The sequence below is a fragment of the Rhinopithecus roxellana genome, chromosome 15, assembly GCF_007565055.1.
Source record: "Rhinopithecus roxellana isolate Shanxi Qingling chromosome 15, ASM756505v1, whole genome shotgun sequence".
Taxonomy (NCBI): Eukaryota; Metazoa; Chordata; class Mammalia; order Primates; family Cercopithecidae; genus Rhinopithecus; species Rhinopithecus roxellana.
In genome coordinates, this window is record NC_044563.1 from 9,232,499 (window position 1) to 9,251,458 (window position 18,960).

The following is an 18,960-nucleotide window of genomic DNA, read 5'->3' on the forward strand; positions in this document are numbered from 1 at the left end:
TGAGCCTGCCCTAGCTGGGGTAGAGCCTCTGAACACAACGCCTCTGCTGGGGGCGGGTCACCAGTGTCCTGCAGGGGGCCACCGGGGGACCCAGCCTCACTGTGCTAAGTCCCCCAGACCAGATAAGCTCCTGCCCAACAAGGCACATTCAGAATCAGATGGACCACAAGAGCGGCAGGCATCAGCTCCTCTCAACTATTTTGGACCACCTTCCAATTTCAAAGCCCTTTTACATAGAAATCCCATTCATCATGGAAATGGGAGTCCTGGGCTCTCCCTTCAGGACACCAAGGGTCAAAAAACCCTGCAGAGCGAAAAAGAGCCCTTACAGACTTGCCAGTTTCCGCATATACTTTGGCCACCAGGAAGTGTGGCGTCCAGTGCTAGTTTTACATATAGCAACCGTGGGGGCCGTTATGTCTCACACGTGTGCAATGGACTCATCCTCCTGGCCCTCTATTTTAATTTACTGGGGCCTAGAGGGGTTGGGACTTTCTGTCCTGGGGACACTGCTCTTGGTTCAGCACTAGGCAACTCTAGGATGTGGCTGGATCTGGTCCCCATCACCAGCCCCAGGAGGCAGGAGTAAAATGGAGGCCCAAGGAAGGTGGCTCTCTGGATCTGTCTGAGAGTCTCCTCTCTGTCACCACAGCTGCTGCAGAGCAACAGGGACTCCACCGCTGGAGGCAGTCACAGGTGACTGAAGTAGGCACATGGCTGATGCCTCCCTGCAGATTTATTTCCAGTGAGGGAGCTCCTGCAGATTTTGCTGGCTTCTGGGAGGGTTAGGCATCTCCAAGAGCATGAAAGAGGATCTCAGCCCAGGCTCCCTGGGGTGACAGGCTGTTAATGCTGTTGTCAATGGGGAGTTTGAGTGGGGTATGTAGTGAGGTAGAAAGGAGCAGGCTGGCTTGGGGGCTCAGGCTGTGTGTCCAGCACCCGGCAGTGATGCTGCAGGGATGGATATCATGGGAAGAGCTGGGGCCTCTGTGTTCTTTCTGAACCTTAGGTTCCTCTCCCATTTTAAAAGGGGACAGTGGGACTGTTCTGAGACTCCTTTTAACTCTGACCTTTGTTAGGTGTGGGCTTTGGATGGCAGCAGGAATGACCTGCACCTCCTGCCTGCCTGTCCTCTTGATCTTAGGATGGTGTCAGGCAGTCTCTACATCTCAATCTCATTCTTCAGTAGTAATAGTAATGGCAGTGGCAGCATTTGCTGAGCAGTTACCAGATGACAGGCGCTGTTTGAAGTGTTGACTGATTTAACCCTCCTGATAATTCGGAGGTAGGTACTCTTCTTATCCCTGGTTTAGAAGTGAGGAGACTGAAGCACAGAGAGGTTAAGTACCTTGTCCAGGGTCACACAGCCAGTAAGTGGCAGAGCCAAGACTCAGATGCAGCCTGCTTTAGAGTGCAGGGTCTTAACCACCCCTTGCACACTCTGTGGAATGAGAGCGACACTGCCACCCTGTGTTACTGCTGTGAGGACTGAAGGCAGTTAGTCTAGGACTTGGGACACAGAAGGTGCTCAGCTAATGTCAGATGGATCCCTATGGCTGGACCTGGCTGTCATCCCCTCCTTCAGGCCCGACTTCCATCCCATCCCCAGGCCAGTGACCAAAGCCACCTCTGGCCAGGTGGGAAGTCTCATGGGCTGGAGGTGGCACTGGCTGGGGTTCCCAAGCTCATTATCCAGTTCCCTGTGGACACTCCAGAGGGCTGAGCCAGCACCTTCTTCCCACCCCCTACCCCCCTGGGAGCTCTTGGAGCCCCATCTGCTGGGAGCCCGGCTGCCAAGGGACTCTGCTCCCTAAAATCTGCTCCCAGAGCCAAGCCCACAGGGTGCCTTAGGACGAGGGGCCGAGGCCCAGCCCGGGGTGCTTTTACCAGCAGCACCCGAGCACTCACGGTGGGGGCAGGCTCTTCCCGCAGGGCTTCTGTTTGCTTACTGCAGCCCTTTCCGACCAGCTGGGCACCAGCTGCACCTTCCAGACCCCAGCACCCAGTCACAGATCACATCACAGGAGGTCCCCACAAAGCCCTTCAGGTGTCTGCTAATGCAACGGCAGCCATCAGCAGATCCTTGGGGTGTGCATGGCCTGTGCAGAGTCCTGTAGTGACGTCATCCCAGCCCGTTTTGACCACAGCCTTGAGAGGGGCTTGTTAGCCCCATTTTACAAGAGAAGAAACTGAGGTCCGAGAACAGTTCATCTAGCTAGAGGAGGGGGAGAGGGTTCTCCCTGAGCTGTCAGGGAAGGCACTGGGGTGGGAGCCCAGCCTGGCAGTCAGGAAGGGAGGGACATTTCCCCAGAAGGGAAGGGTGTGAGCTCAGAGGGGGAAGGAGCCACTGTCTCAGCCCTTGTGACTGGGAGGGGAGCTGTGCTGAGGAGGCCATGGGGTGGGGCTGAGGCGCTGGAGCCAGGCATTGCAGCTGGCACCCGGAGGTGTGGCGATGGATGCTGTGAGACCCTGGCCCCAGAGACTGTTTGTTGAGCTGGGGCGGGGATGGGCAGCAAGGAGTCAGCGGGTTAACGGTAACACAGTGTAACCGGGGCCGCACTGGGGAAGGGCTCTGGGGTTCCCATAAGGGAGTAGCCATTCCTCCAGGAGGAATGCATGAGGCCTGTCAGGGAGGGCTTCAAAGAAGAGGTGACTTCTAACTGACCTAGAGAGATGAGTTGGATTTCACCCATCAGAACTGGAGTGGGCAAAGCATGGACCGTTCCAGTGATGTGTTTCTGGGGAGCAGCACGTTTGGGGGGTGCTGAGAAAGAAGGATGTGGCAGTGTAAGAAGGTGCTGGAGAGCCTTCCCAGCCAGAAGGACTTGTCAGCTGAGGGTGGGCTCTGTGCTGGAGTCTGTCTGCACTGGGATCCCTTTCTGCTCAGGGGAGAAGGGAAGGCATGGATTCAGAGAGGGCGAGGCATGTGCCTGAGGTTGCGCTGCCTGTCAGTGGAAGGGTAACAGAAGCCTTTAGCTGTTGCCCCAAGGGCTTGGACTTTGTCCTGCAGGCCGTGGGGAGCCAGGAAGGTTTTAAAGTAGGGGGCAGCATGTGCGTTTTTAAAAAGAGTTTGCATTTTTAGAAAGAGGAACTCCCAGAATGGTTAATACTTAGTCCAGGGGCCTGAATCACCAGCAGGAAAATTGGGCTGTGTGGGTGGGGGAAGAACGAAGCTTCCTTGGGCTGCTTCAGTCATTCCATCCATGTGAGAGGGTTCCTGGCACCCCGTTCACACTTGCCTGCGCTGGGGGGCCAACCAGAGGCAGGAGGAGCCCCCAGCAATGCCCCTGTGGCCCCTGCTGGAAGGTATGTCGTGCCTACCCTGGAAGCCCCACTGGTGTGGGATAGAAAGGGCAGGCAGCGCCCACCCCCGCCCCACTGTGGCTGTTAGAGGGGAGGACCCTGTGCCCCAGGGGAGGAGAGCCAGAAGAGGTGCTTTGTGGCAGCCCCAGACCAGGAAGTAGCCTCTGCCCTCCCCACTCCTGAGACATTTCCTCCAGATGAAATCACATCCCCAGCAGGGGAACAGGCCCTTATTGTGATGGGCCGGGGTCTCTGGAGAAAGGGCACCATTCAGGCCCTTAAAAATAGCAGCCCCAAGAGATGTATGAATTGACTTGGAGATTGGTGCGGCCCACCCCCAAGCTCCATGCAGCACAGGCCCTGCCACCCCCACCCCAGACCTTGACTTGTTGGTGACCAGCTGGAGATTCCACCAGCCCAGGCGGGAGGGGTGGCTGGTCCAGCGAGGGGTTCCCTGCACTCCCTCCGCCTTGCCCGCCCCAGCTCAGACAGTTAGGGCCTCTGCAGACCTTCTCTCATGTGATTCTTACCAGGACTTTTGGAGGTAGGGATAATCGACATTTTACAAATTGACATTTTACAGTTGAGGAAACTGAGGCACAGCTAATAAGTCACACAGTGGGTATGTGGTAGAGCCCGGGTTCAAAACCAGCCAGCCTGGCTCTTGCGTCCCAGCCTCTGTGCCTCGGATTCTATGGTGGTGGGTCGGTCACAGGTGCAGGCCTGTCAGTGGGTACCCAGCAGTGTCGGCCCCACGAGCCCTGCCTCATGCTCTAGGTAGGCACTGGCATTGACCATGGCAATTAGCCTCAGGCTGGTCACCCTGAGGTGGGGGCAGTGGTTACCACTGGTCATATCCCTCCAGCGTCTTGACAGTCCTGCAGCCACCTCTGCAGGGCCCAGTGCCAGGTTGGGCTCACTCCTTCCAGCCTGAGAGCTGGGGCGAGCGGGCATGGTTCGGGCAGAGGAGAGTAGTGCAGAGTGAGTGTGAGCATGTTGGGTGGATGGTGTGTGATCTCGAGGAGTGTTAGCTGTCTTGGGCTCCATGGAGCCAAGGGTGGGAGTGAGAGGAGGGGCCTCCCAGGGTGACTGAGAGGGGCCATCCATGGGGTGGACCTGAGAAGGAGATATTCTGGGCTGCTGGCAGGGGCAGGCCTAGGGGCAGGCTGGGTAGGGCCAGACCCTAGCCCTCCAGCTAGCCCCTCTGGGACAGTACTGCCCCCTTCTCCCCCAGTCTGGCCAGATCAGAGCAGGATGCGGAGCCACAGCACCTGTAGGGGCGTGCTGCTCCCCCACCTCTAGATTCATTCCATTCCATTCCATTCCATTCCATTCCATTCCATTCCATTCCATTCCATTCCATTCATGTGAGGGGCTCCTGGCAGCCCCGACAGCCCCCTGAGCCTGACCCGGCACTGCGCCTCACCCTCTGTGAACCACCTGGAGATGGGGAGGAGGTGGCAATGCCAGCTGTTGGCAGCTCTGTTCTGCCCCAGCCCAACCGCCACCCGTGGTGCTCCGGCCCCCTCCTGTCCTATCATGTCCAACCCTAATCTGAAGCTGGTGCTGTCAGCTACATGTCACAGGCACTGCTGAAGCCCCGGCCCCCTGCAGTCCACAGACCACCCCCCTTCCAAGCCCAGCCACCCCACCACCACGCTCCCTCACTCTCCACCCTTCTCCCCGCTTCCCAGAAGCTGAGCTCCGACTCCTCCTTGGAGAGAGAGTGGGATGATGTCACTTCCTGAGGGTGGGGGGAGGAGTAGGCACGACCCCGGCAGGCTAGCCCGCCAGCCGCCAGCCGGAGCCAGGCCACAGCTCGCCAAGTGACTGCACCGGGGATAGGGAGGCGGGCCGGGCGGACATGCGGGCTGGCCACCCGGCCCCACGCCCTCTCGTCCACCCTGAGGGCTATGCCCACTGGCCAAGGGAGACTTGGCTGCTTTCTCCCCGAATGATGCCGGGCTCCTCGGACACACATTTTTCCCGGAGCCGCCACTGGGGAGAGGAGGATCTGCCGCCTGCCCCGGACCAGGTGCCATGTAAGCCTCTGCTGGCGTCGGGGGGGCAGCTGCCCACTAACTTGGTCCCCAGCCCCCTGCAGCAAGGCTCCCTCTCCACAGTTTAGTGTAGGGCTACCCTGAATTCCTTTATGGGTATCTCTGGGGACCTAACTCCCTGTTGGGTCGCCTCCCACCCATGCTGCTTCCTTTCTCTTAGGGGTGCTGAGGAGTGGGGCCCTGAGTTCCTAGGCACTCTTTCCTGAGCTTGCCGAGGCTGATTTGAATTCAACTACTTCAGAGAGTTGGAAATCCAGCTGTAAACGCTGCATGGCTCAGGGTGGGCTTGGGAGGTATGATTGCCGGGAGGGTTGTTACCCCAAAGGGCTCACCCCATCCTTCTAGCAGTGTGGGGTGGAAGGTGTCCCAAGCCCTACTCCTGACCCTGCACCTCAACCGTGCCCTTCCCTCCCTGGAGGCATAGCTGTGGTGGGGACTTCTGTCTGATGGGTTCAAAACCAACACATAGAGCATGCTCTTGGCTTCTAGCAAAGCAGGAAACTGAAGCCCTCATTCAAGAAATACTTACTGAGCACCTGCTCTATGCCAGGCACTCCTCACCCTCCATGTTTGTCAGTCCCAGCTGCCAACCATACAGGGTCCCTTGCTCCCACCTTCCCAAGGCCTTCAGCTTTCCTCCTTCACTGCCAGGCTTTGTGCTACTGGATGGACTTGTTCTTGGTCTGGGAAGCCCCTCCCTTGACTCCAAGGGCAGTGTGCACTGGGCCAGGCCTAAAGATTATAGGGTTTGAGGGCTGGGCTGAGGGTCCCACTGATCCCATGAAGGAGGAAAAAAGGGGTCTTTAATAGAGCTGAACAGTGACTGTTGGGGTAATCCCAGGTAGAAGCCAATCCCTAGGGGCCAGTGCCAGTCTCAGGGGACAGGAGAGACCCCCCCCCCCCCCCCCCCGCCCCAGGGGGAAGGCTGAAGTCTGTCTCCTGCTGCTAAGGTCCTTTATGTTGGCTCCCACCTGGAGATGGGTCAGCACTTCCAGTGGCCAGCTCCAAAAATGCCTGTGCTTCTGGCCACAACAGGGACTGGTCCCGTGGCCCAGGAATGCAGTGGCCCTGGGTGCTTTCACCTCCTTAGGCAGCTACAAGGTCCTCTGCTTTCTTTCAGGAGGTGAGCACCAGGCCCGCTGAGCCTCTGCAGAGCCACCAGCCATGCCCGGGATCGTGGTGTTCCGGCGGCGTTGGTCTGTGGGCAGCGATGACCTCGTCCTCCCGGCCATCTTCCTTTTCCTCCTGCATACCACCTGGTGAGTCCCCAGGCCCAGGGCCACAGGCCTGGGTTTGGGGAGCAAGGCCTGGAAGGAAGCTTTCTGGCTATTTGTTCCTCTCTGCTTGGGCCCAAGTCCTGACCCTGTCATGCCCCCAGCTGCCTGGAGGAGGTGCCTGAACCATTGAGCCCCTTAGGGCAATACCCACATGGAGCTGAGACCCCTGCTACCTTTGCTGGACCTGACCTCAACACTGGGGGGAGTTGCTGCCGCTGTCTCCCCGTGGCTAACCCTGAGTCTTTTATTGGCTGCCCATGCCCTTCTAGGCATTCGATGCCAGGTGGACTATGGTCTTATGGAGGAGGCGCCTGCTGCCACCCCTCCTTCCACTGAATCCAGGCTGGGGAGGGGCCTGCCTGCTAGTGGCATCTTGAGGTGCAGGGGCCGCCTGGCCTCGCTCACACGGGCATTCCTGTGACAGGTTTGTGATCCTGTCCGTGGTGCTCTTCGGCCTGGTCTATAACCCGCACGAGGCCTGCTCCCTGAACCTGGTGGACCACGGCCGCGGCTACCTGGGCATCCTGCTGAGCTGCATGATTGCTGAGATGGCCATCATCTGGCTGAGCATGCGCGGGGGCATCCTCTACACGGAGCCCCGCGACTCCATGCAGTACGTGCTCTACGTGCGCCTGGGTAAGGGCCACCCACCCTGGGGTGCTGCCCCAGACAACTCCCACCTCTCCATTCGTTCAGCCAGTATTTACTGGGCACTTGTTGCAAGCCGGGGCTTGTTTTAGGACTGGGGTACAGCAGTGAACTAAGGCCTTCTATGGCTTACATTCTAGACTAGGGGTCAGCAAACTGCAGCCTGAGAGCCAAATCCAGCCTGCTGTATGTGTTATTAAATAAGGTTTTAGGCCAGGTGCGGTGGCTCATGCCTGTAATCCCAGCACTTTGGGAGACCGAGGCAGGTGGATCACAAGGTCAGGAGTTCGAGACCAGACTGGCGAACATGGGGAAACCCCGTCTCTACTAAAAATACAAAAATTAGCCAGGTGTGGTGGCACATGCCTGTAATCCCAGCTACTTGGGAGGCTGAGGCAGGAGAATCACTTGAACCCGGGAGGCAGAGGTTGCAGTGAGGCGGAGGCGGAGGTTGCAGCGAGCCAAGATCGTGCCACTGCACTCCAGCCTGGGTGACAGAGCAAGACTCCGTCTCAAAAAAAGAGAAAATAAGGTTTTATTGGAACATATCCTTTCAGTTAGGTATTGTCTCCAGCTGCTTTGCCCCTACAACAGCCGAGTTGAGGAGTCCCAGAGTCCAAGATGTTTACTCTCTGACCTTTTACAGAAAAAGGTGCCGACCCCTATCTTAAACCATGTGCATCTCTTCAAAGCACATCTTCCTTGTGATCCTTCTCAAAACAGGCCCCCTGCTTCCTGGGAACCCCCTCAGGGGTCTGGGCCAGCTCGCCAGGGGACCAGCCTGTGTCCTCTTCTTGGGCTCAGGTTGCAGCCTCTTCTGGTCATTTCTAGTGAACACTGCTGTTGTGCTTCTGTGCACTGGGCTAAGCCCTTTTTCCTGTGTTAATTCACAGGGAGCAGGTGTTACTGGTCTCCGTTTGTAGATGAGGAAACTGGGGCCCAGTCTTAGCCCCCCTCAAGGTCACACAACTAGTAAGCATGTAAATGTCGGAGCTGGGATTTGAACCCACGCTGTCTGGCTCCAAAGTCTGGTCTCTGAGCTGCCACACTGCTGCCCATGGAGCTGGGGCTTCCCAGGCTGCCCTCCTGAGGCCAGCAGATCTCCTCAGCCACCACTCCATACCCCTCCCCTCCAGTCTCGGCCCCTGAGGGGCCTGAGCTAGATGCAGACTGGCTGCTGGACCCTTCCCTTCTCCTCCATCAGGTTCCAGAGGCCTCTTGCTGGGAAATAGTTTCCATGAAGTGAACATGCTCTCATCTAATTTTTGCACAGTCCTATGACATAGATGTTGTCACTCCCGTTTTACAGATGAGGAAATGGAGGCTCAGAGAGAATAGGTAACTTGCCTAAGATATGTCTGATTCCAGAGTTCGGACATACGATTCTGAAATCCTGAAAGAATGAGGAAATGGGCCAGGCGCGGTGGCTCACGCCTGTAATCCCAGCACTTTGGGAGGCCGAGGTGGGTGGATCACTTGAGTTCAGGAGTTCGAGACCAGCCTGGCCAACATGGTGAAACTCCGTCTCTACTGAAAATATAAAACTTAGCCAGGCCTGGTGGCGGGTGCGCGTAATCCCAGCTACCCTGGAGGCTGAAGCAGGAGAATCGCTTGAACCCAGGAGGCAGGAGTTGCAGTGAGTCAAGATCACACCATTGCACTCCAGCCTGGGCAACAAGAGCAAAACTCCATCAGGGAGGCCCTGGGGACCTGAGAGCACAGAAGCTCGGAGAGGTGGTGGGCCCATTGCAAGCGGTCGGGCAGGGGCCAGCAGGACCAAATGGTGACAGGACAGGCTTGGGCCTGGGAGGTAGAGGTGGGGGTGGGGGAGTGCTGCTGACCCGCTGCCTCTGCTCTTGCTACTGAGCTGGCTGAAAGCCTCACAATAGGAAAGGCCAGGCCAGGGTTCTAGGCCCTTCCCTGGCGGGCAAGTGGCAGCCATCCTTCAGCCAGGCCTGCTCTCCTTGCAGCCATCCTGGTGATCGAGTTCATCTACGCCATCGTGGGCATCGTCTGGCTCACTCAGTACTACACCTCCTGCAATGACCTCACTGCCAAGAATGTCACCCTCGGTATGTCTGGGTGAGGCCTGCTGGAGCCTCAGCAGCCCCGGGGGCACAGGAGACAGGATCAGTTTAGAGAGGAAGAAGCTTGGGTACTGCCAGAGGGAAGTGGCTTCTGTGGGGGCACCAGCAGGTTGACTGGGCGAGGCTGCTTCCCTCACCCTTGAGGCCTGCCAACTACCCTTGGGGGACCCTTGTCTGGGGTGGGCTGCAGCAGGCACAGAGCTGCTCAGGTCAAGTCAAGGCTCCTCAGCACCTCCTTAGAAACCCACAAAGCTGCCTGCTCTGAGCCAAGAGTGGCCCTCGGGGTTGTGGGTGGGCAAGAGGGTGGCCACGTATGTGGCCAGAGACTGGGACCAGGGGCTTTGGAGCCTGGCTTTTGTCCTCAGCAGCATTTGGAGTTAGGGAGGCTCCAATGTCCCTTTCTTCAGAGCGGGTGAGCCAAAGAGGTATCCCCAACGCCTCTGCCTATTGCCTCCCACTGCTGCCCGCAGGAATGGTTGTCTGCAACTGGGTAGTCATCCTCAGCGTGTGCATCACTGTCCTGTGCGTCTTTGACCCCACGGGCCGCACCTTTGTCAAGCTGAGAGCCACCAAGAGGAGGCAGCGTAACCTGCGGACCTACAACCTGCGGTCAGTCAGAGGGCTGGGTGGGCAGTCGCAAGGTGGGCTTTGCTGACTGGTGGGCAGAGGTCTCCATTCTCCAGGAGGCGATCCCAGGCCTCCCAGACTGCATGCCAACATCTTGTGAGCCATGGGCATTAGTCAAAGGGCTTAACTGCTGCCTGCCTCAGTTTCCTTGTCTATAAAGTGGGAATAACAATTCTTGTCTCGTGATGTTGTTGTGAGATTTAACTGAGATGATACCTGCAGAGTGACTAATACAGTGCTCACACTGGGTAAGTGCTCAGTTAATAGTAACTGTTGTCATCATTGTCACTGCTGATGATAACAGTGATAATAACAGCAAAACCAAGCATTGTGTGTAGTAAATTACAAGTCCACCAGACAGCTGTCATCTTCCCCATCATATGGGTGGAGAAACTGACGTACAGAGAGATGATGGGACTGGCCTGAGGTTGCACAGCTCGAAAATGGTAATGCTGGGAACTAGCCCAGGCTGTCTGGCTTTAAAGTCCTTGCTTAACTAACTGTTAAATTAGGCTAGACTGCCTGTAGGATTCAGAGATTGAGAAAGGTAAGTCAAGGAAAGCTTCCTAGAGGGCGTGAATTTTGCATGATGTTTTAACCATGGGGAAAGTGTGCCATGGCAGACAAAATAAGAGAGGGCATCCAGGCAGTGTCACAATAATTTCTGTTTGTTGAAAGAAAAAGACAGGGGCTTCCAGGGTGGGTCCCAGTACCTCCTATTAACGGGGCTTCTACAGTGCATTACGTAAGAAGCTCCCCATGCCGAGCCCTTCAAACAATTCATCCATTTTATCCCTTTGTGAACCCCGGCATGGTTGTGAGATCCATTCCACAGATGACGAATCCATGTCCCAGAGAGGGCAGGTCGCCTGCCCCAGGTCAAGCTGCTGAGGTGCAGAACTGGCACCACACCTGCAGCCCAGAGCAGCTGGCTCAAGCGCCCTCACCTGGGGAGCCAGCTGCCTGGACGCCCCCCCGCTCGGCAGGAATTCTCCCCATCCCACCCTCCTGCACTGCTGTGTTCGGCTCCCCGTGGACCTTCCACGTCAGCTCAGCACTGCAGCCAGAGCCACACCCGTGCCTGCTCTGGCCACGTCCCAGCCCAAAATGTCAGGTCTAGGAGCCAAGGCCCCATAGCCCATTTTCCCTCCCAGCCTAGCTGGCCACCACCACCCATCCCACAGTGCTCTGGGAACCCTGCTTGGCCAGCACACTGTCCCTTCATCAAGCCCTGGAAGGTGGGACATTGGTTTTGGATATACAGCTGTCCAAGTCCCTAAGAGCCAGCAGGTCCCCAGAGCAGCAATTCCCTGCACCCTTCCCTACCCACCTTCTTTAGCCCTGGAAGACCCTGTTGTCCTCCTTCTCGTGGCCATCTGCCTTATGGAGCCAGGGTTGGAGAGCAGGAAGCGGTCCTTAGACAGATGGAGGAGCCAAGAGGCTCAAAAAAGGCCTGGCCTGTCTCTCCAGATGGATGTTAAGTGCCTTGAATGCATCTGAGGGCCACCCTTGCCTTCCTCTCCTGACCACCCAGCATCAGGCTTTTAAGGGGCCAGCACATGGCACAAAAGCAAGCCAGCCCCTTCTTGCTCGGTTTAGAGGTCTGCACTTTTAATGTTGGATCTGTTATCTTTACGCTCAAAACACACCGACTGCAGACATCCAGCCTAGGAGGAACCTCTGTGAATAACTGGCGCATTGCTCTGCCTTTGGGTACAGACTCCTGGAGACCCTGAATCTCCATCTGAGCAGCCAGACCCACTGGGGGTGGGGTTGGGGGGTAAGAATAGACAAGGGCAACCATGTGGGTGAGGGATGGAGCCCTCTCCCTACCTAGGCATCAGATCCAAGGAATTGGGAAATGCAGAACCTCATTCAGCCCCATAAATTTCCTGTAAGTAGAGTATGTAAGTATGTAAGTGTCTGAAATCCTTTCTGGGGAAAAGCAGGTCTTTCTGGAAGGTCTGTTCCAGGCCTTCGAACGAGACGACAGAGAGGCCCAATACCCTGCTGACCTCTCCCAGGGTTTGAGTCTTTGGACACCTGAGCTGCAGGGTAGCTCCCACTTTGGGCTCCCAGCTCTGAAGCCCCAGAGCCTGCCTGTGTTCAGTCTTCCAAAACCAGGTAGTCTCTCCAGCACTCCCCACCTCCCTCTTCCACCCACCCACCTTTGGCCAACAGCACACACCATTTTAGGCTAGCAGGAGTCTGTCAGGGAGTGCCGCTGTTGGCCAGCGGCCAGGCCACTGGCCACCAGCTCTGACAGGGCCTGGGCCCTGTTACCCCCAAGAACCCCCTGTGGGAACCCTTTGGTAAGGTCCTGGGAACAGGCTGCCCTGTTTCCAGAATGTCTGGGTCCCAGCTCTTCTGGTCCAGCCCTCTGACCTCACACATACCGCCTCTCCTGCTTTGCAGGCACCGCTTAGAGGAGGGTCAAGCCACCAGCTGGTCGCGCCGGCTCAAAGTGTTCCTCTGCTGCACGCGGACGAAGGACTCCCAGTCAGTAAGTACTGGGAGGTCGCTCCCCTCTGGCTCACATCCTGTGGTCAGGTGATTAAGGGGCTGTTTGCTCCTTTGGCAAAGCAGGATGGGGCAGGGCTGGTGGGAAGGAGCTGGGTTTCCAGCAGCAAGTACAGCCTGCTCACACAGGGCCTGTTATTCACTGAGCCACTCGCTCCAGCATGCAAGACTGCGTCCACTTGCTTTGTCAAGGGAACAGAAAGCTGTGAAGACTGCATAGACTCCCTTGGAACTTATACTGTAGTTTAGGAGAAGAAATACGCAGAGTCAGGGTGACCTAAAGACAAAGAAAAGTAGCATTTCACTAGCAGCAAATTAATCAAGAAGGCCTGGCAAAGCCGATAGGCATTTAGCACAGTCTTAGATGGGGACACATAGCCTTCAGCACCTGGGAGCTTGGAGGAGTGGCCAGAGGGTCAGACTTAATGCCAGGGCACTGCAGAAGGAAGACACGGCCAGCTGGGGGTGGCCCCCAAAGGGGAGGGAAGGGAAGCAGGCCCCGGGATCCTCCAGGGGCACCCCGCAGCGAGCAGGGACCTTAGAGATCATCTAGTCCCACCCCTCATTTTACAGATCAGGCAGCTGAGGCCCAGAGAGGTGGAGTGACTTGCTCAGCGTCCCACAGCTAGTTAGTAGCAGAGCCAGTGAGGTCAGGAGACCACTCCTCCCTGAGGCAGACAGCCAAGTGCCTTCCATGGAAGCCACCGGGAAGCCTCGAGTGGCTCCTGCCCACCAGCGTCCCCTGGTGAGCCGTAGAGTGAGTAATCAAGTGTAAGAAAGCCCGCGAGGTTCCCTGGTGGGCGGGGAGCACCCCCTTGGGTCTCTCTGGGGCGGTCTGAGGGGTCTGGGCTGTAGGCAGGCCTTGCAGAGGGCAGAGAGCTGGCCCCTGGCGGATGGAGGCTGGGGCTGCTGTGTGGAGGGCACGCCAGCCCCTCCGGGTGCATGGGCAGAGCTGGGGCTGTTGTCAGAGTCTGGGGAAAAGATAGCACATCATAGTGGAGCCCCAGGGCAAAGGTCCTGATAGACACTGATGGCCTCAGGGGCCAGGTCCGGTCCCAAGCATGTTTTGATCAGCCTGTGCTGTGTTGCTTACATTTTAATTGGATGCCAGTATTTAAAAATCAGGGGTGTCTCCATAAACTTCTGTATTTCTGAATCTGGCGAAGTGGGCCCTGGAGGGCCTCTGGTCAGCTGGAGCTGAGCAGTAGCTGGCTCTGTTTGGCTCCATTCGGCATTTGAATTTGTAGCCCTTGATTTATTCACTTACGAGTGCCAAACACCCAGGGGCGAGACCCACTGAGACAGACTTCATGGCCATGTGGTTGTTCCCACCTCAGCTTCTCCTGACAGGTTAGGGAAGAGGCTCAGGGCTGGGGCTGCAGCGTGGGGCCAGGAAGGGAAGACTAAGAGTGCACCAGCCAGCAGGGCTCGCCTCCTGCCCTGAGGCCCAGACATGCGCTGTCCTCAGGCCAAGGACCTGGAGAGAAGCCACAGGGGGGCCACTGGACCAGAGAGAACACCCACCTTCTAGGGCACATTGTGGGGATCACTGAGCCAGCAACCTGTGGGTAGCTGGGGGAGGGGACCTGAGACCTAGCAGGCTCCACAGAGGCCTTAAGAGGGACTTCCAAGGTCCCAGCTGGTGGGGCGAAGGCAGCCAGGAGCTTAGTTTGGTTTCTGTGCTCGAGAGAATGGCTAGAGGAGAAATGAGCCAGAGCCACCCGGCCTTGATCCTAGCATCTGGGAAAGCAGAGTGACTCAAGTAGGCGCCTGCTCTTGGTAGACAGTAGGCACCGCGCAAATTCCAAGGAGAGGAGAGGGCTGGGAGGCTACTGCCAGGTCTAGGAGCCCAGAGCCCTGGGCAGGGCCCTCAGGGTCACAGGCGCACAGGGCCGCATGGGGTCAGGCTCAGCGGGCGCTGTGGAGGTGCCAGGGAGAACCTGCCCAGGGGATCCCCGAGCAGACACCTGCTTCTGCAGCGTCCCAGTCCTGGGGGATTTACTCCTGGCCTCTCGTCCTCTCTCCTGCTCCCCTGCCACTGCCTCCTGCCTTCCTGGACCTCATAGGATGCCTACTCAGAAATTGCCTACCTCTTTGCGGAGTTCTTCCGGGACCTTGACATTGTACCGTCCGACATCATTGCTGGCCTGGTGCTGCTCCGGCAGCGGCAGCGGGCCAAGCGCAATGCCGTGCTGGATGAGGTGAGCACTGCCAGCCCCTCTCCAGGTCACCTCTCCACACCACCCTCCTTTCAAGCCCCTTCCCTGCGGCCCCTGCAGCAGAGGACTCAGCTCCCATGCCACTCCCCAGTGACCATGCACCCTCTTGCACCCTGGAGATCACCTTTTCCTCTGGCTCCCCCTGCCTTCCTGAGCTTGTCCTTCGGCCAGGCTTTCCGTGACTACTATTCGAGGGACTTTCCAGGCCATGCATGACTGCCTCTGGGGCTGGCTCTCAAAGGACTTCTAACCGCAGGCTTAGTGGATGCTGTGAGCTCCCGAGTCGGTCTTCTACATGGCTGCTCTGCCCACCCCACATCCCCACCAGCACATCAACCCCAGTTAGGGTTTCTCAGTGTCTCATACAAAATACCTTCCCCCTGCTGTGGGCCAGGAATGTCCTCAGGGGCTTGATGTTTTGGGTAGAAGGGGAGCATCTGGAAATATGGGGACACCTCAGATTTTGGAAAAGTGGCTGAATCCTGGAAGAATTAGAAGCTGCATGCCCTTTGGGCTTCTCGGCCTTTGGGAAGCAGGCGGACACCAGGGCCTGGGCCCCCTTTCCCAGCCATGCAGCTGGGCCTGGGCCAGCGATTGTCCCTCTTCACCTGCCTGTCTTACAGGCAAACAATGACATCTTGGCCTTCCTGTCTGGGATGCCGGTGACCAGAAACACCAAGTACCTCGACCTCAAGAATTCGGTGAGTCAGAGATCAGCTCTTACCCCACCCCATCCCCATCCCTCGCACTCTGCCACAATGACCTAAGCAAACTCCTCCTAGCTGCCCTTGCAGTGCCAGCTACATTGCCCCTGCCCTGTCCCCCTCCTCCAGGCTCTCCGGAGAGCCTCTCTGCTCAGATCATGCCCCTCACGAGAACCACCCACCTCACACCGGTTCTACAAACAAATCCCCTGAATTCCTTTACCAAGTTCCGAAGTGTTTGGTCCTGGCCTCTTGAGATGACAGAGTGCTTCCCCAGGGTGAGCTGCTAGGGCTTTTGCCGCTCCTGCTGCTGTTATGAAACACAAGGGGCATAGTACTTGGGTTTCCAAGCTTTCTTGTAGTGGAACCTTTTCTCAATTGTCTTTCGTAGAAATCCAGTGTGTTATAGGGAAAGGTGGTGCCCGTACCATGGTGGGAGGGCCCCAGCCCAGGGCCTAGTGCAGCCCAGGCTGAAACCACAGCTGGCAGCCGGGAGAAACAGGCCCTGCCTTAGGAAGCAAATGATTGGAGCATGCATCTGCTCTGATGCCTGTCTCTGCGACCTCCAGCAGGCCCCTCATCCCCTCTGAGCCTGATCCTGTATCTGTGAAATGATGCTGGGCACACCTTCTACCAGAGCTGTGCTGAGAGGATGCGAGCCATTCCCATCACAGTGCCAGGAAGCCTCAGTGCCAGCCAGGATGCTAATGGAAAGGATTCCGTCTCTTAGAAGTCTCATTCCTTTAGGCCACATGTGCTGTCTTGCACCTGCAATCCCAGCACTTTGGGAAGCCAAAGTGGGAGGACTGCTTGAGGCCAGGAGTTTGAGACCAGCCTGGGCCACATAGTGAGACCTTGTCTCTATAAAAAATAAAAAAATAGCCAAGCATGGTGGCACATGCCTGTGACCCCAGCTACTTGGGATACTGAGGTAGGAGGATTGCTTGAGCCCAGAAGATCAGGGCTGCAGTGAGCTATGATTGCCACTGCACTCCAGCTGCACTGTCCCTTAAAAAGAAGAAAAAAACCCCCAACACTCAATCCTCTAGAAAAGCCTCAGTCCTCCCTGCCTGTCCCTACTCCCCACTAAAGCAGGCATTTGTATCCTCTCTGAAAATAGCCATATCCATAGTAGGTGCCCCAAACCAGCCCATTTCTGCTTGCCAGGCTCTGTCCTGGGTATTCTCACCACCCTCTCCCTCCCACTCCTCACAGGGAGCGGGGAGGGCAGGCAGCTGTGACTCCCATCAAGTGACTCCCATTGAGGTGCCAGGGTCACACCTGCCACCTGGCAGAGGCTGCCAGGGCCCACCCCATCCCCAGGGCTGCAGGGAGCTCCCGACAGGGAGAGGATAATTACCTCCTTCCCACTCTCGTTCCTGAAGAGCAGCTGAGCTGGCCAGGGATGTTTCCACCCCTCCGGCCCTGATCAAGATGCTACCTATTTCACTTCACAAGGTGACTAATCACCCTCCTTAACTTTTACAAGGTGACTAATTCCCTCTCCCAGTGCCTGGGGCACTCGTGAAAAACTGGAAGCTGGCAGACACTTTGCTGGGACACCCCTGCCTCTTCCTGCCTCCACCCCAGCAGCTAATAACCTCCTCAGTGTCCACAGTGGCCGCTGGGCTCAGACACACTGACTTGCAAACTGGCGCCTTTCTCCGGAGAGATCCCAATCTCCCACCACCACAGCCCCTGCCCGGAGCCCTGGGAACCTGCAGCTGGCTGAGTCAAGTTGAAGGTTCCCGATATTTGCAGTCAAAGAACAGGAGGGCCAGAGATTTGGTGACTGGTCTCCTGGCCCAGCGTGGCTGCCCTGTTGCTCAAGGCCCACACACCCCACCCAGCTAGAGGGCCGGGGCCTCTCAGGGCTACATTTTCCCAGCACTGATTGCTGAGGTGCGGGGATTACTCCTCAAGCCCCTCAACTCTTCCCTTCTCTGGGAAACAGGCAAGGAAATGGACCAAGTGATTTTCTGTCCCCAAATCATTCATTCTGAGACTGGAGCAACAGGACAGATCTCTGAGGATTCGTGTTCTGGTTGCATGGAGATAATTAGGGAAATGCAATTATCGCCTGGAGGCGTGGCCTTCCTCCAAGGCCTGGGCCCCACACCTCAGCAGGGGACCAGCAGCGCCTCCCTGCCTGGGGGTGGGTCTGCAGTCTCCCACCCTGGGGAACTGCTGGGCACTGAGGCTGCAGGCAGGAAGGGCAGGAGGTGACTGCCCTCTGCCTCCTCTCTTCTAGCAAGAGATGCTCCGCTACAAAGAGGTCTGCTACTACATGCTCTTTGCCCTGGCTGCCTATGGGTGGCCCATGTACCTGATGCGGAAGCCTGCCTGCGGCCTCTGCCAACTGGCTCGGTCTTGCTCGTGAGTACCCCTGTCCCGTCTCCCAGCGATTGCGCCTCTCCTCCCGGGTGGTATGTGAGGAAGGGCTAAGGGGCTGCGCCCGCTGCTTTGCCCTGAATGGCTTCTTTTCTGCACCCCTGTGGGCCTCAGCCTTTCTAGTTCTTTGTTATCCCTGAGCAGTGAAGTTGTGGGCTTCGGAGTCACACAGTTAAGGGTTTGAATCCAGATGTTGTCACTTGCAGCCTTGGGCAAGTGGGTCTACCTCTCTGAGCCTTGGTTTCTTTATCTGCAAAGTGAAGATGTTGATACATACCTCGTGGAATTTTTTGGAGAGGGCTAGATGAGATATTGCATAACACTCATACTGCTGCCTTCCCTCCCCTTCTGGCGTTCTCTCTCTGCCCCCTCAGCCATTCCCTTCTGCCCACATCTTCCCTTCTCTCAGCTCCCCTCATGTGCTCTGCCTTTCTAGAAGAAAGGACTTCCCTGGTAGGGAGGCCCGATCCATAGGGGTCTCTGGAAAGGCACCAAGAAGGCCTGTTACTTAAAGGCTCCAACCTTCTTCGTAGGGGTCTAGGAAAGGCCTTAGTCCCAGACCTGACCTGCAGCCTGGCTCCACCCTCAGCCCACCGCTTGGGGACTGGGTGGACTCTGCTTTCCTAAGTGGGCCAGAGAAGGGCACCTGCTCCAGGAGGAACCCCTCCCTGTCCTGGGTGTCTCCGCCCTCAGCTCATGCCAGGCAGAAGGAGGACAGCTCCCTGAGCTCCCGTTCTGGAAAGACTGGCATTCTGGGCAGCAGTTTCTTTCCTTGACACCTCTGCCCTTGGGACCCGCAGCAGCCACACCTACTCTGCAGTGCCCTCCCTGTCCTCAGAAAGCTGGGTGGCTCTCGGGGCCGAATCTCACCATCCCTCCAGCAACTGATCAGAGAGGACTAGATCACCTCATGCCCACTTCCCATCTTTGTCAGCTGCACGTGCCTGGCATTCTTGCCTGCATCCCTGGGAGTCCTAGCCATGGCAGAGAACTTCTCAAAATGAGCACCAGGCTCCATTACTCACTGGCAGTGTGAGGACCTCTTGGAGCCTCAGTTTCCTAAATTGTAACAGGTGGTATCTGTCCTGCCTGCCCATAGGGTGTTTCAGAACCCAGGGCATCAC

At 57.2% G+C, this 18,960-nt stretch overlaps 1 protein-coding gene across 4 annotated transcripts in view; it reads left to right on the forward strand.

Moving 5' to 3' along the window:
- DAGLA (diacylglycerol lipase alpha) overlaps positions 1–18,960 on the forward strand; it is a 67,846-nt gene that overhangs the window by 34,172 nt on the left and 14,714 nt on the right. For 2 of the 4 annotated variants that reach the window (XM_030918899.1, XM_030918900.1), the window contains exons 1-9: positions 5,130–5,345; positions 6,484–6,622; positions 7,065–7,276; positions 9,259–9,360; positions 9,846–9,984; positions 12,418–12,505; positions 14,589–14,723; positions 15,365–15,442; positions 17,697–17,821. In XM_030918899.1, the coding sequence (XP_030774759.1) occupies positions 6,528–6,622; positions 7,065–7,276; positions 9,259–9,360; positions 9,846–9,984; positions 12,418–12,505; positions 14,589–14,723; positions 15,365–15,442; positions 17,697–17,821 (974 nt within the window). In that variant the 5' untranslated portion in view covers positions 5,130–5,345; positions 6,484–6,527. Of the gene's footprint in view, positions 1–5,129; positions 5,346–6,483; positions 6,623–7,064; positions 7,277–9,258; positions 9,361–9,845; positions 9,985–12,417; positions 12,506–13,134; positions 13,280–14,588; positions 14,724–15,364; positions 15,443–17,696; positions 17,822–18,960 lie in introns of those variants that run through there. The other 2 variants (XM_030918898.1, XM_030918901.1) reach the window with 2 other exon arrangements.